This window comes from Saccoglossus kowalevskii, chromosome 11 (assembly GCF_978046115.1).
Source record: "Saccoglossus kowalevskii chromosome 11, keSacKowa6.1, whole genome shotgun sequence".
NCBI classification, from domain to species: Eukaryota; Metazoa; Hemichordata; class Enteropneusta; family Harrimaniidae; genus Saccoglossus; species Saccoglossus kowalevskii.
This window is the reverse complement of record NC_140651.1, coordinates 14,203,772-14,220,708: the sequence shown is the minus strand read 5'-3', so window position 1 is coordinate 14,220,708 and position 16,937 is coordinate 14,203,772. Positions and strand designations below refer to the sequence as shown.

The following is a 16,937-nucleotide window of genomic DNA, read 5'->3' as shown; positions in this document are numbered from 1 at the left end:
AGTCCCCGGATGACAGCTGTTACTATAATCTTTTGAACGTTCAAAGTGGATGCTCTACATCGGAAATCGCTGCAAAAATTCCACGGTTTTAGAGAAAAATAACCTGTCACCGATAAAGATTGTGTAAAAGACAGAAAAAATCATGGATACCAGGTATTCGGTAAGTATATACGACCAGATCGCGAACCGTGGAACCATTTCTGGGGGTATAGTAGATCGACAGTGTCGTGTATCACACTGGGATCGAGTAAAAACTTGTGTTCCAATCTAACTGTTCTTTGGAAATCAACCGTACCATCCAGTTAGGTGTCAGTGCTTTCGATTGTATATGGAGTTGTATCTTAGTTTAATCCTGGCAGATCACCTGGCAACATTCAATTTAGTTTGACCAGAGTCGTCTGGGATTTAATCGTTTCACTGCTAGCGAAGTTTAGGCGGTTGGTTGACGCGGAGCACAACATGTTTCGTTTCTCGTGTATATAATATTAATATGACACGGTGCATGAAAATGGACTTTCTTTTCCATTGAAACATGCCCGGTTCCTTAGCACTAAATAGACTTGCCAGGGAAGGATATTTACAGTGATCAATGGTTTAAATGCTAGATATTATTTTCCAATGAATTGTAAACAATTGGTTCGTGTACGTTGAAGCATTCCAGTCCGTTCATGTCATGACGTGCTGTAACTGTCAGATGCCGAAGTTGACTGGGAACTCTTGAAAGTTTCCATGACGAATAATCGTCTAAATATATTATCGTAATTTTAACAGAGTAATCCTAAACTAGTCTTTCCTTTTCTGCGTAATAATGTGATTTGTTGAGGTGATGTGGGATTACACCCATGGGAATAGGATGAGGCATATTTGGTCTGAATTTTCAGTGCTTCTGAATTTTGGTGATCATTTCGGTTTTTCATTAGTTTGTTTGAATTTCACTTGAAATTCACCCTTGGTTTTCAAGGATTCTGCTCTGTTCTGTTCTGTTCTAAATTACTGTGACCTCCAGTAATTCAGAACCAGAGGCACATCTTTAAATATGTCTCTCAATTTATGCATTTTTGTGCGTCCTTAGAATGGAACTTTACAGATATATCTCATATACCGATAGTTGTTAAGTATAATCTTAGACTAAGTGTAGACTAACAGTACTGCATCATACAATATTTACGCTGAAACTGAAAGAAAAAAACTGACCAAAGCACATACTTTTCAGTTAATACCGGTAGTACCTGTGTGTACTAGCCATGATGTGAAAATGGAACGAAATCTTTATCCTTTCCATTTTCTAGTGCTTGTCAGTGCAAGCAATAAATAGTAATAAAAAAACTGAATTTAGGATATGTTATATTGCAGGAATTTATAGTTTTCATGTCATTTTCTGCCTAACAGGGTACCAGATTTGCTAAAAAAATGTATAATTTGAACATTCAGTGAATCATGCACTTCATGCATACCTCACCGCTAAGTGTTAGTTCTGTAATTCGATCTAATTTTGCCAGACAATCTTACTGATTTAAAAAAATTTAGAATTTCCTAGCAGTGAAACCTCAGCTGTTTTTAAACTGAGGACATTGACTTGCTTGGATATGTCTAAAGCTTTTTCCCCGCTCTCCTGAGAAAATATTCCTAAAACAATGTAAAGTTTAAGAATTGAGCTTCTTGGTAATTTGCCAAACTTTCTATTTGTGCTGTTTGCTGTGTTTAGGTATATACCCTACAGGGATACGTTTATGCATGACTTGCTGTAGGATATATATACATGTACATGTACATTTTGTATGCATCCATCTTCTGACTCAATTGGACACAGGCACAATAAACTTGGCAGCAGTCTGTTGAATTACTGTAAAATAATTATTTTTGCTTGAATTAATTTTTGCTGAAAATTCTTTTTGGGTATTTTGTATGGCATTTATTTTTACTGATTTTTTAACAAGTTAAATGTAAAATACTAGTATATAAAAAAAGGGTGTATTCGCTGGATTTTTATTTCCACTGAAATATAGTATTTTACTGTAGTCCGTATTCTCGATTGGTAATTAACAGAATCTGTTATCTCAGTTGTGTACCACGAGCCAGTTGTAGTCCTTTTGTTAACGCTTGTTGAACAATCACTAAATGAATGAGTGCGACTTTAAAGAAGCTATGAACTACATGTTATCTGGAAAATTTAAAAAACATTCTGTTTCTTGCTTTTCAATCATACCTAGTTTTTTTCGACATTTTTGGGTATTGTATATAAAGTATTTTGCATTGTTCTTATTATTTTTAAAAATCTTTTATTGTAATAATAAGTACAGAATGAAAAACAATGTTACAGTAGCAAGTCTTTTTATTTTTCAGCCTGCCAGATCACCCTACCTCAGCAGTACGCAATCTCCATACAGACCCTCGTACTCTCACCTTTACGAAGGCTATAGTAGATCACCGGCTGTACGGGATAACGAAGATTCCTATCGAGACTATCCAAATAGTAGACCGCTACTAGATGACCAGGTCTACCCACCGTCACCGAGCACACCCACCAGATCTCTTCTGAAAACTACTATGGCTAGATCGCCTTCAAAGGCCGGCATCCCAGAAAGCAACACTCGAGGTAAGAGAGGCTGGTGTATTTTCATATGGCAGTATAGAATAAGTCTTATTTATTGTTAGGTTTGTGCAAAGTAATGTCTATAACAGGGATATTTTTAAACAAGGGAACAGGGTGCAGCACCCTCATGCCATGGCCATGCATCCCCTTACCCTGGGGAGCAGATCCTCTGACAACCATAAAATTCTGAATGACCAGGGATCACATGAAGCCACAGTCTTCAATTGTGACCTGTCTGATAGTAATTTTGGCCCTAAGGAAGCCACAGAATGCTCCATTTTAACTTAGAATTAGCAAAAACTACACACCCTGGTAGGGAGAACCCTATCTCCCCCACTTGGTGGCGCCACTGAATTGCAGTGCTCCCTCTTGCAGTTTTTTTACTAGAAAAACCCCTGGTAAAATATTGCTATCCAATAACTTTTCATAGGCTGCAGGAGTCTATAATTACATTCTATAAAAATGCATGATTTAATAAATGGTAACGTCCATTTTGTTTTCTGTAATATGTATCTAGAGCAAATAGATTCCTCTAGGATTTATAATTTGATAAAAAACCCATAAGATACTGAGAAATAATTGGGAAACATCATAGTAGCTACTGATATTGAAATTAAAAGTAAATGACAGCAAATAAACAGCATGGTAAATATTATGTCAAATCAGAATAAACATGCACTGCATGCATTACTCAAATCAACACCCATGTACAAAACCTAACAGTGTTTGAAATTAAAAGTTAAAGTTGCCTGTCCATTGATTGGACTTGTTTGAGAATTAAATTAAATTAATTGATGATGCAAGATAAATTACAACATATAATTTAAAATAAAATGTTAATGCTTGGCTAAGTATCATTTCATATATTTCATAAGTCTTTAAAATCTGAAAGCAATAGCAATATGGGACTACTCCATTCGGTCAGTTAGTAGTAACTCGATATCTTTATTCACCTGTCCACAAAGGGCAGGAAATTTGTTCATTATCGGTAATCTAAAATCAGGCTATCTGGGACAGGTGAACAGGCCGACAGGCCTTGATCTCAACCCCAGTCTAATCGCCTAGCCAATGCAGATCATTTAATCTTGTGTAATTAACACAATTGGAACTATTTCGGGATAATTGGATTCGCTTAAAATGTGCTACTGTAGGGTAGTATTGTTCTTAATTTCCTCATTTCTGATATCAATACAAGAAATTATCAGAAAAAATCTAAAACGAACAAATAAAATATTTTTGTGATAACAAACCATTACAGTAGCACATTTTAAGCGAATCCAATTACTGTGGAATACTTTATTTTCGCTGGAATTAATTGTCACTGAAAAGGCTTTTTGGGCGTTTTGCTTGGAATTTATTTTCACTGATTTTTGATGAGTTTAATGTAAAATATAGAAAAAAAAGTATATTCGCTGGATTTTATTTTTACGGAATCATGCCTTCAGCGAAAATAGCGAAAATAAATTCCAAGCGAAAATAAAGTATTCTACAGTATCCCGAAAGAGTTCCAATTGTGTTAATTATAGAACAATTTATTATATATTTTTAATCTTTGCATAAATATTACAATCAGATTACAAACATGCAGGTATTTGTATGTACCGTTAATTTTAAATGACCCGGAATGCAGACAGGAAATAACTGACGGATGAATTATTACTCGTATCCTATTTCAAAAAAATGCAAAATACCCGATATTATAATTTGAATTATTTTGAGATTATTATGTCTAATATGCATTAAAGCAGGATTGCACACAGATGTTTTGGGATATTTTATTCATATGTATTTATTATTGTAATATTTATTTCACTATAAATGGCCCCAGCTGTCCATATTGCTTTGACTATCGGTATTGTTTTACGGTTAAAATTATTGAAGCAGTATGGTTAGATTTTTTTATTTTAATTTTGTAAAATTTCATTCAAACAAGTGTTCACTGTTTTTTTTTTGTATTTAAACAATATATAAAAAAAAATAGTAATATGTTATTATGGGTGAATTTTTTGTCAGAAGCCCTTTGGCCTATTTTTGTATGTTTGGAATTTAGTTTGTTGTATGTATACAAACGTAGTATATGATTTGTTCTTTATTGTTGAGTTGTATTCAAAACTTGAATGGACTTGACTTCGTGTCTGCTGTTAAATTACTGTAAAACATGTTTTTTTAGCTAGCATGATATTTTAGCTAATTTAGCTAATCTGTAATTTCGCTATTGCAAGATGTCGATAATTTTAAATAAATATATTCTCACAATGGGATTGTTGGCACTTTAGCTAAATTAATTAATTCAGTTGATTCATGCATTGAGTCAAATTGGCTAAAATGGCATGTAGCTATTTCAGCGTGTTGATCAGTAGGATGTGAAACTCTAAAATGCAGATTATTTTTTAGTCCCCGTTCGGACGCAGTCCGAAAACGGGGACTTATGTTTTGCCCTGTGTGCGTCCGTCCGTCCGTGATCACCTGTATCTCGAACATGCATGGACCGATTAAGTTCAAACTTCACTCATACATCACACATTATATGGGACATATGCACATGCATTTTTTTCATGATCCGATTAACGATAGCCAAATAGCGGCCATTTTAAGGCCGAAAATGCATCAAAATCGCACATTTTCACCATTCCGGACCCGGATCTCAATTATGCATGGATGGATTTTGTTCAAATTTGGTACATACATTAAACATAATAGGACCTTGATGCACGTCATTTTTTTTTTGGATTGGGTTCGAAATGGCCGACTGGCGGCCATTTTGTTTTAAAGAATTCAGTTCTGGATCCGTATCTGAGACATGCTTGGATTGATCGAGTTCAAACTTCACACACACAAGGTACATCATGTCACAAATATGTATGTGCATTTGTTTCATGATCTCATTAACGATAGCCAAATGGCGGCCGCTTTAAGGCCGAAAATGCATTGAAATCGCACATTTTCACCATTCCGGACCCGGATCTCAGTTATGCATGGACGGATTTCATTCAAATTTGGTACATACATTAAACATAATAGGACCTTGATGCACGTCATTTTTTTTTTGGATCAAGTTCGAAATAGCCGACTGGCGGCCATTTTGTTTTAAAGAATTCAGTTCTGGATCCGTATCCGAGACATGTCTGGATTGATCAAGTTCAAACTTCACACACACAAGGTACATCATGTCACAAATATGTATGTGCATTTGTTTCATGATCTCATTAACGATAGCCAAATGGCGGCCGCTTTCAGGCCGAAAATGCATTGAAATCACACATTTTCACCATTCCGGACCCGGATCTCAGTTATGCATGGACGGATTTCATTCAAATTTGGTACATACATTAAACATAATAGGACCTTGATGCACGTCATTTTTTTTTTCGGATCAAGTTCGAAATAGCCGACTGGCGGCCATTTTGTTTTAAAGAACTCAGTTCTGGATCCGTATCCGAGACATGCTTGGATTGATCAAGTTCAAACTTCACACACACAAGGTACATCATGTCACAAATATGTATGTGCATTTGTTTCATGATCTCATTAACGATGGCCAAATGGCGGCTGCTTTAAGGTCGAAAATGCATTGAAATCGCACATTTTCACCATTCCGGACCCGTATCTCAGTTATGCATGGATGGATTTTGTTCAAATTTGGTACATACATTAAACATAATAGGACCTTGATGCACATCATTTTTTTTTTCGGATCAAGTTCGAAATGGCCGACTGGCGGCCATTTTGTTAAAGAATTCAGTTCTGGATCCGTATCCAAGACATGTCTGGATTGATCAAGTTCAAACTTCACACACACATGGTACATCATGTCACAAATAGATATGTGCATTTGTTTCATGATCTGCTTAACAATAGCGGAATGATGGCCATTTTAAGGCCGAAAATGCATCAAAATCACGTATTTTCACAATTCCAGAACCGGATCTCAGTCATGCATGGATGGATTTTGTTCAGATTTAGCACAATGTATTGTACATATGCAGGTGCATTTCGGTCATGATCTGCTTTGAATGTATATGTCACTCAAATATGAACGGAACGGGGACGTGTCATTGACAATGACTTGTTTTTCTAAAATTCCGGTGCAATTATTTTGGATTTTTCTGTGACTTTCACTAACATAAATTTGCACTGTGAGAATTTCAGTTTCAACCAAAAAGTTCTATGGCAACTGCCAGTTTTGAAGCAGGACTATTTTATTGTTGACAATGGCAATGAAAAGGTCTTCATAGGTCACATTCGGTTGACGGGGTTATAAGTAGCATAATATTCAGTATTTGTCATCATTGTTCAAACAAATTGAATACTGAATTACTAATTCAGAATAATAATTGCTTTCTTCATTTATCTCCGAAAAGCTGTCATTTCGGCGTTGAGGGGCTTGCAGGATAAAATACGCAAGCTAGAGTCTGAGAGGTCAATGGCCGAGGAGAATCTAAAAACGCTCGCTACTGAGACCACGGAATATAAAGAAATACTGCAGAAGGGAAACACTGTGACGAAAACATCGCAGACAGAAATGTCAAAACATTCTCAGGGTGAGTAACGTGAAGTTGTTGAGTGTGTTGATGGTACATTGTATAATGACGTGACATATGACATATTACATAAATTTACAAGGTCACTCGGCCTACCCCATCAGCCAAGCAAGTCACTACAATCATGTACATAGAATATGTCTCTTGAACGTTGTATATTTTCAATACTTCAAAGTTGGGTTAACTGATAATTAAACTTGAGTTACTAAATTTGGACATTTAACAAAAATAAATATATACGTTTCCTGTAACTCGAAGTTCTGTTGTGGACGACGTCAAAAGATCAATGTCGGATAAAAAACTTAATTCCTTTAGTTTTTTTCCAAACCCCCCTACCCCCCACAGAAGCTTAATTGATAAATATTGGTCATGGTGTCAGACTACATACACCATTAAATACAAATTGATAATCGGACAGTAGTATTGCATAGCAGTTGGTTGTCGGGTGGGTGTAAACAGATTTTACAAATGCACCTCATTTGACGCACAGATTTACACTCTAACCAAACTATTTTTTCTGTGTTTTTTTCCCTTTTTCGGTTATTTCTGTCCATGATTGGATAGAAAAAACGAACTACAAATACTCCAAGATTGTTTTGACTTCATTAAAAAATAAAATCGTTTTTGTAGGATGGAAAATTTTTGAGGTCAAAACCCCCCACCCCCAAACTAAAGGAAATAAGTTTTTTATCCGACATCGATCTTTTGACGTCGCCCCTTAACTGTTAAATAAACATCAATTTAGGCGTGGTTTCGCAAAAGTGGGCGTGGTTTAATTTTTTTAACTGGGTGTTTCCAATTCGTTGTCCGTAACTTGAAGAATTCAGCATCTCCTTTTATTGCACTCTAGATCATTAAAATACGTAGAATGTATTCCCCCTAGACAATGTTTGTATGCCCTCTAGTGGTAACAAGTAATAATTTAACCATTTCATCACCAACATTTTTCTGGAAGTGAACCCTAATTTTGAAGCCAACAGACAAAATTTGAGTCAATTTTCAGTTTTTGTTCAAAACATTTGGCTATTTGTGTCCCAATCATGTGAAGGAAAGTGCAGACTATAAACAGGACTATATTTTGAGTTTGTGATGAAAATAGGAAACTGGTGTTGAAAAGGTTAATGATATGCATGTATACTCATGAATGTTCATCATAATCTTAATTGGTGATGCATGGTATTTCATTCAAGTGATCACTCCACTCACCTATCACTGTAAAAACAGATCATTTTGAAGAGATTTTTACATCACAGCTCTAATCATTCACATTGTTGTGTTCAAAATAACTGTTCCTAGCTCACCAGCCATTTTAATTTTGAAAGACAAAGCCGGAGGATATTGTCGTTGATAAAATTGAGTGCATATTCACTGTTTATTTTGCACATAAATAAACTAGCTTGAATTCACCACTCTTATAAATCATGCCCTCTAGTGACCAGTTTCTGAAACATCAAAATAAAGATATACATGGAAACACTTTATTTTCATTTGAGTTTTACTTACGCTATTTTCGCTAAGGGATGATTCAGTGAAAATAAAATCCAGCAAATATACCTTTTTTTATATATTTCACATTCAACTCATCAATAATAAATTTCGTACAAAACACACAAAAAGTCATTTCAGCAAAAATGAATTCCAGCTAAAATAAAGTATCTTACAGGAAGTGTAGACAATGCTATATTATCTAGAATACTGTAAAATATTAAAGCAATGATTCAGTGAAAATAAAATCCAGCGAATATATATTATTTCCTATATTTTACAATCAACCTTTCGAAAATCAGTGAAAATAAATTCCACACAAAAGACCCAAAAAGTTATTTCAGTGAAAATTAATTCCAGCTAAAATAAAGTATTTTACAGTATAGTCAAATCTCGAAAACATATTCAGCCTTGATGGACGAAAGGTGTAATGCTATGAATTTTTGATGACAGAAATGTTAGTCAATTTGTGGCAAAATTTGAAAGATACATTTAAAAAAAAAAATCATTTGTATTAAACATAAATTGTTATTTTATCTTTGCACAATCAGAAGTTGAAAGTCAACTGACTGCTGCTGAGAGTAGATGTAACCTTCTTGAGAAGCAACTTGAGTATATGCGCAAGATGGTGCAGAACGCCGAGTCTGACCGTAATAATGCGCTGCGGCGATCAGAGATTCTAGAACAGCATCAGTCTGAACGGAAAACTGACGATATGAGAATGCAGTACGACAAAGTTGAACAACTTGAGCGAGATCACGCCCGCTTGATAGCAACACAGACTGTAGCTGATGTGAGTTGAATTATATTTCATTGTCTGAATCTTGTCAGTTCATATCTTAATTTGCCTAGCGTCGTGGGTAATATACTCAGAAGTTTTAAAATTAAATGTAGTACTATATTTTAATATTCAAAATGAGGACATGAGGGAGGGTGTGCAAATAGGTGGGACATGCATGTGACGAAGATTAGGAGGATGTTAAAATGGGGAGTTTTTTTTTATACAGAGCCACTTTATTGATTTTCACAGCTTCAAGGAGTATCGTGATTAATGAAACCACTGGTAGCTTGTTGACACAAATGTGCTAGTAAACCTTGGCCAGTGTAAAGTGATTATTTAGTGATTTCATTTTTACTTTAACAGTGAAAGTTTTTTTTTTTTTTACCCCAATTAGAGTAAAATCCGTGAACTAGAAGAGAAAATAAAAGAAGAGACGCATCGGAGGAAATTGATGCAGGATAAAGCAGCTGAGGTAAGTTGAATGTAGATTCTAGTGTTATGTACATATAGATGGTTTATACCACGTTTTTTGTTGTTTATGTGTTAATGGTACAGTCATTCTTCCCTGTCTAAATGTGTCAGTTGTAATGTGGGTGTATTAAGGGGTCCACAATTAAAGGTTGTTGAAGTTTGTCTTCTGTTTGTTCCTGTGACTTTTATGTTTTTGTATGTGTGCAGTGTCCTCGCAGAAAATTGCGTTGTGTCCTTTATAAGTTTTGAAAACCAAATCAGACATAATTTGACAATTTATATTTCAATTGTCTGATTTTTGCCTCAATATGGTTATTTAATGTTCCTATTGTTATGCAAAATATAATTAATAAATAAAATAATTGATGACTGATATGTATATAACCAGGCTCAGATGTTGTTACTGGATATAAAGTGTGAATGTGACAATTCCCATGGTAAACCATCTGTAGACAGCAAGGCTTGCTCAGATACTAGTATATGTATATGTATATGTACTGTATGCATGTTATGTAGCTTTCAATACATGTACTTTATACATCTGTCACCGTAACGCCATAAGTTACAGCATGCCATAATTTTGCGGTATTGCATTGGGTATTTTCATCCTACCATACTAGGAAATGCGAATTCCAAATATGGAACGATTACGCGCATAAGTGTCCTCTAATAATGATTAAACTAGCATGGCAGCTGGTTTGACCAGACCCTATACAAAGAAGTACGCTCAGTCTGTTCTAAACTTTTTGTATTTCTCTCGCTGTACTGTCTTTGTGCATACTTTTCGCTATCCTCGTTATAACGTATGGTAAATATTATCGTTTTGTCTGAGCGCATCTTGGTTATGGCATACTATCATATTACGTTATATCAGTTTGAATTGCATGGACCCTGATTTCAGATTACTGTAGAATACTTTATTTTCGCTTGGAATTTATTTTCGCTATTTTCGCTGAAGGGATGATTCCGTGAAAATAAAATCCAGCGAATATACTTTTTTTCCTATATTCCACATTAAACTCATGAAAAATCAGTGAAAATAAATTCCAAGCAAAACGCCCAAAAAGCCTTTTCAGCGAAAATTAATTCCAGCGAAAATAAAGTATTCCACAGTAATTCATTTTTGGACAGGAAGTGTTACTTAAAATATTGAAAAAAGATTTATTTAATTTACACACTTTCTCATTTTATCACCACGCAACAATGAAAACTTCCTGTCATAGCTATTTATAGACATGTTTCATCCCATTTGTTATGCAGGTACTGATCATGGTGTATTTTTGCCCTTATATTTTGTAAATCTAAATATGTACCGGTAAATACTCGCGCAATTACGAATGCTATTTCCAGTGCGGCTATAGTTGATCCTTCCAACTAATTTTGCATTCAATGTCTCAGTTGCAGACAGTAGCGGAGGCGAACCGTATTCTTCAAGCAACTGAAAACTCGCCTCGTGAACCAAAAACTAAGAAGCCAAAGAAGAAGAAGAAAAAGAAAGTGCCTTGCAAGAAACTAGAACATGAACATCTATCACATTCTGAGCCTCGCAAACATTACAGACTTAATTTAGCAGAGATCCCATTTGTAGCTGGCAAGGTAGGTATTGTACTTGAGATTGTAAAATTGAGAAAACAAAATGTGCTACTTAATTAATCAAAAATGAAAATATTGAGATTTTAACCATTATGTCTGTGAAATTGACAAAGAAAAAAAATGTGCTATGCGATTGATCAAAATTGAGACTACAGTCAAACTATAGTGTACAGTGACCGCATAGATTGGTCTTACAATACAGGACAGGTTAATTATGCATGAGAATAAAAAAAATTCTGTTTAAAGTTGTTCTCTGAGAGCATTCATTGGGCTTTTTTTGAGTGTTGAGACTATTATGTGAAATAATTGATGGTCTGAATTTGCAGAAATTACAGGAAGTATAATGTTCAAATTTCAATGTTTATTCAGCTTGTGAACGCTGCTACCGGTAATCATTTCAGCTTCCATTGTGTGTGTATTCACAAAGATTCAGATTCACAAAGATTCTGAATTACCTGTACTGCAACCTACATGTAATTCAACACAGAATCCTGGTGAATCCTCATTTGCGTAATATGAATGTATGTATATTCAGACTGTCATATATTTCACATAAAAGTCCTAAGACCCCACTAAAGAGTTCAACTAAGGGCAATTGTTAATACTGTAGAATACTTTATTTTCACTTGGAATTTATTTTCGCTGAAGGAATGATTCCGTGTAAATAAAATCCAGCGAATATACTTTTTTTTCCCTATATTTCACATTAAACTCGTCAGAAATCAGCGAAAAATTAATTCCAGCGAAAATAAAGTATTCCACAGTAGATTTATTTGAAGAATTGATAGATAAAAATGTTCTTGTTTTGATTAAATTTGAAGCGCCACAGTGCTGTACACATATTTGAATTTAGTATACTGTAAAATACTCTATTTTAATTGGAATTAATTTTCGCTGAAAAGATTTTGTGTGTGTTTTGTACGTAATTTATTTTGCACTGTTTTTGATGAGTTGAATGTAAAATATAGGAAAAAAGGTATATTCGCTGGATTTTATTTGCATTGAATCATTCCTTCAGCGAAAATAACGAAAATAAAGTATTTTACAGTATTAACAAAAAATGAATTTTACACATGTTGCATGGGACTACATCAAACACAGCACTGTGTGATGATGACACATTTTAAAATGTCATTGAGAGACTACAGTGTTAAATATGAATATGCAATCATCTTCTATTATGGCAGATTTACCTCGTCGGCAACGCTAAAATCCAAGTAAATTATCACCATTGTTATTCACGTTCATTGTTGCTGTACTGTAAAATACTTTATTTTAGCTGGAATTAATTTTCGCTGAAAAGACTATTTGGGTGTTTTGTATGGGATTTATTTTCACTGACTTCTGACGAGTTGCATGTAAAATATAGGAAAAAAGATATACTCGTTGGATTTTATTTTCACTGAATTATTCCTTCAGCGAAAATAGCGAAAATTAATTTCAAGCGAAAATAAAGTATTTTACAGTATGTGAATTGTACATCTACAATTAGAATATATCTTGCAACACTGCTGTCATCACCGCTAAAAAATACTATTTATTTTGTTAACAGTCAACGACGCCCAGTCACAGCATTGGCGCTAATTTCCAAAACGTTTTAGCCATGATGAAACTACACAACCCAGCCTGGTGTGATGGACATGCTCAACATTATGCGAGAACGCCACGAAGTGCGAAATCAGCACCCCCGAGGAGGAGGCGGACATCCATATCATCGACATCAACATCCGATAGCGATCTGTCAGACTTACTTCATGCACTACAGGACGAATTTGGACAAATGGGGTTGTAAGTATTTAAATCAAGTTTTTATTCACATAACAAATTGAAATAAATGCTTTTGCACTCTCATAATATGAAGGAATGATTAGTGAAGAGATCATGCAGTTTATATTTTCTTCAATGGAAATGTTGTTCGGATTACAAGTTTGTTCTTTACAAACCCTTTAATTTTATAAATTTCACGCAAGTTACAGCAACTTTTTCTTTAAACTTTAAAGATACGACTTTCGCACAAATTTTGAATCATCAATTAAAGTAAGTTCCTAGCAGAAAGTCATAGAGTTTTTAATATATAGCGGTACTCAAGCATTCGAAGCTGCATTGTTGTAAATTTATGTCATTTGAGTTTTTTGAAACATATCTAGAAATATTTAATGTCCAAATCTACTTATATTAAATATGTGGCCACTTAAGTTTTGTTGAATTAATATTATTTGTGATTTCAGTGAACATCAGGAACTAGCAAAACAAATACAGGAAGCAAATGATCCCAGGATACAGGAAGATCTTGAGAGAGAACTGGACGACTTGGTATCTAGGATGGAAGCAAAAGGAGAACAAATATCAAGACTTAAACGACACAGAGAAACGGTATGCTTATGTGGCTTTTATATATGGTGCAGGTGTCAATAGAGAGCGATATTTCAACGGAATATGGCAGCCATCTTGAATTTTGGTATTATATTTACAGTAAGAAGTCAATGTGTTATCTCTTTTTCAAATGTTACTTATTTTAATGCAATTTTGTTAACAATTGTAATTTTTGCATTTTTATTTATTCTATTTTAGTTATCTGAAAAAAAGAAGAAAAGGCAACGATCGCGTAGCCGACCTTGCAGCGGCCGTCAAAGGGCAGCTTCAGTGACCAGCCCACTGTCATCCAACGGAGAAAGTACAAGTGGAGAAGTCCAAGTGATAACGACCGTGAAGACTAGAGGGCGTATCGCACAACCAGTCACTATACAGCAAGGGGACGGCAAACAGAGCCTCCGCATGTTGAAAGATATGCAGACACTGAAGACATCACTTCGTAAAGACGATGTCAAATGGGACTGATCAGTAGCATGATTCATATTGATTCAGTTCCATGGCAACAATGTAGTCAATTATTGACTTGATGACAATCCAGTCATTACGACAACAATTCAGGTATTGTCTTGACAGTGTTCCAGTCAACGCATCTACCCTATGCAGTGTCCTGACTACCATATTTGCTTTATTAGAAGTACATCCCCGATACAGGCGGATGTACATTGTATTCCAAGAATGTTTGCTTCGATTGTATTGTATACCACAGCTGTATTTTTGAATTTACGTACTCTTCCGAGCGAGCAAATAGAGTATGGCATATCATCAGTATTTTGTACAAACAACGAATGTCAGTTTCTCATTTTCTCGATTTATTTTGTACTACATGTTTATATTATTAATTGTAAGGTTATTCATCGCTGTGGTCTGTGTATGTCAATTTCACTGAACAAAGTGTTGTCTACAGTTCCTGCAATTGGCATCATAAAATAATCTGATGTTTTTTGCTGTCCTCGGGGGAAAAAATAACACTTGTGCATCTGATAATATGCTAATTAGGTAAGTGCACTTGTGAAAGTGTGCCCAGCTTTTGCGAGATGAGCAAAAGTACTCCATTCAAGGTGTTATGTTCAATCTGTATATATATATAATGCATGTATTACATAATTTACATAAATCGCAGTCATCCATCATGTCATGTTCGATATAGGCTCCATGATGTTAGAGTTTACTTCAGGGTTCAGAAGGTACCAATTTTCAAGGCAAAATTTGATAAAATTATCTTGACGTATACAAATTGTACCGGGACAAATCTTTATTATTGGAGGGGGCCTTTGATGTCTTTGTCAAGTTCAAACCGTGCATAATATTTCATGGGTGAAATACATATTTTTTTACATGAAATGGGGTGCATGATGACTGTAGTGCTTCAAACAAGACTTTTTTTTAATGTCTGAAACTAAAATGAACTTTCACATGAATTGAGACCAAGTGTTATTAACTTTTGTACATAGTAAAAATTGTAATTAAGGGCATTGTTGGCTGATTTGTGCTATGAATTTTCGCCTCTGCACTCAACATGTGGTCACACCGTGGATGATGTAACGATTGAAATTAATGGTATTTATTTTTTTAAATTAATAAGCAGGGTATGTTGAGTCTTGTTTTCAATAATTATTATGTGAAATTTAGAAAGTAGTTTTAATTCTTTAATTAAAGTGCCTGCTTCTTAATTTAACAAATAAACCTTTTCTTCTATAAATAACAGACGGGTACGGATGCACACACTTGATATATTAGTAATCTATGCGTACCAAAGTTTCATTGATTTAACCCAGTCATGTATGTTAAATGCGAATTGACATGTCTCTCTGACATGACATTAAAATTACTTAATTTTTCAAAAGTACAACATAAATCTAAAACCTGACAAACCTGCATGGCCATATCTACATTAAAAAAGTAATAATAATTTAACTTGAATTTATCAATTTTCATCCCTATCAAGACCGTCCAGAGTGTATTAGTTTATTTGTTTTAGTGTTAGACCATTAGTTGGAAATGCTACAGTCAGTGTTCCATAGGAATATTGTTTTTTTTTTCATCCAAAATGGTAGTTATGAGCCATTCTTTGTGTTTGTTATCAGCATATTTTTTTTATTTATGTTTGTTATGTGCTATTACATTGTGTACTAGGTTATAGCATGGTTACTAAAACTGTAGTTATAGGTTAGTTGTCATGTGCTGTGTTGTGCCTTCAAACGCATGAAAAACAGCAGCACATTGACTGTACCGGCCGACAAAACAACAAAATTCTACAAGATGGACCCAACAACGTACAGCAAACTACTGGAGATCTCTGTCCACGTATGTAAATCTGCTCTACAAACTCATCGTTTAGTATCGAGCACTCTCACCTGGAATAATCGACTACCTTCCTATATATATATATATATATATATATATATATATATATATATATATATATCTCAATTATTTGCATATTGTGTGTATTTCATGTTTTCATATTTCATGTTGTGTCATGTTGGTTTTTGATGTGTTTGTCATGTATACCTCTGCAGTACTCTATCATATGTTACATGGCTTATGTTGTCTTTTGCTGTTACACAGTGTGTTATGTGTTTTATACATTATCAAATGTCAGTCACATGATGTGGTTTTAGTCAAGTGTTGATGTGTGCTTATGTCTGTTTTGTTGTATGTTTCATTTATGTATGTTTTTATATGTGCTGTAATGTTCTTTGTTGTATGTTACATTTATGTAGTTATTTGTATGTGCTGTAATGTTCTGTGTGCTACATTTATGTAGTTATTTGTATGTGCTGTAATATTCTTTGTTGTATGTTTCATTTATGTATGTATTTGTATGTGATGCAATGTTCTTTGTTGTATGTTACATTTATGTAGTTATTTGTATGTTTTGTAATGTTTTTTGTTGTATGTTACATTTATGTAGTTATTTGTATGTTTTGTAATGTTTTTTGTTGTATGTTACATTTATGTAGTTATTTGTATGTGATGTAATGTTCTTTGTTGTATGTTACATTTATTTAGTTATTTGTATGTGATGTAATTTTGTTGTATGTTATATTTATGTAGTTATTTGCATGTGATGTAATGTTCTTTGTTGTATGTTGCATTT

The 16,937-nt window shown here is 34.3% G+C and overlaps 1 protein-coding gene across 1 annotated transcript; it reads left to right on the top strand.

The window, feature by feature from the left end:
- The first annotated feature begins 37 nt into the window (after window positions 1-37).
- Window positions 38-14,052, top strand: LOC100373990 (centrosomal protein of 57 kDa-like). Its single transcript, XM_085505420.1, has 8 exons — window positions 38-160; window positions 2,344-2,596; window positions 6,955-7,134; window positions 9,171-9,412; window positions 9,795-9,872; window positions 11,270-11,467; window positions 13,017-13,252; window positions 13,693-14,052. The coding sequence occupies exons 1-8, from the start codon at window positions 143-145 to the stop codon at window positions 13,877-13,879; spliced, it is 1,392 nt and encodes a 463-aa protein (XP_085361546.1). The 5' UTR covers window positions 38-142; the 3' UTR covers window positions 13,880-14,052.
- The last annotated feature ends 2,885 nt before the right edge of the window (window positions 14,053-16,937 follow it).

Bases quoted from the DNA above. Each gene is read 5' to 3' on its own strand.
- LOC100373990 (XM_085505420.1), top strand. The intron at 9,873-11,269 runs GTAAGTTGAATG...TCAATGTCTCAG, and splicing joins TGCAGGATAAAGCAGCTGAG to TTGCAGACAGTAGCGGAGGC. The intron at 11,468-13,016 runs GTAGGTATTGTA...TTTTGTTAACAG, and splicing joins TCCCATTTGTAGCTGGCAAG to TCAACGACGCCCAGTCACAG.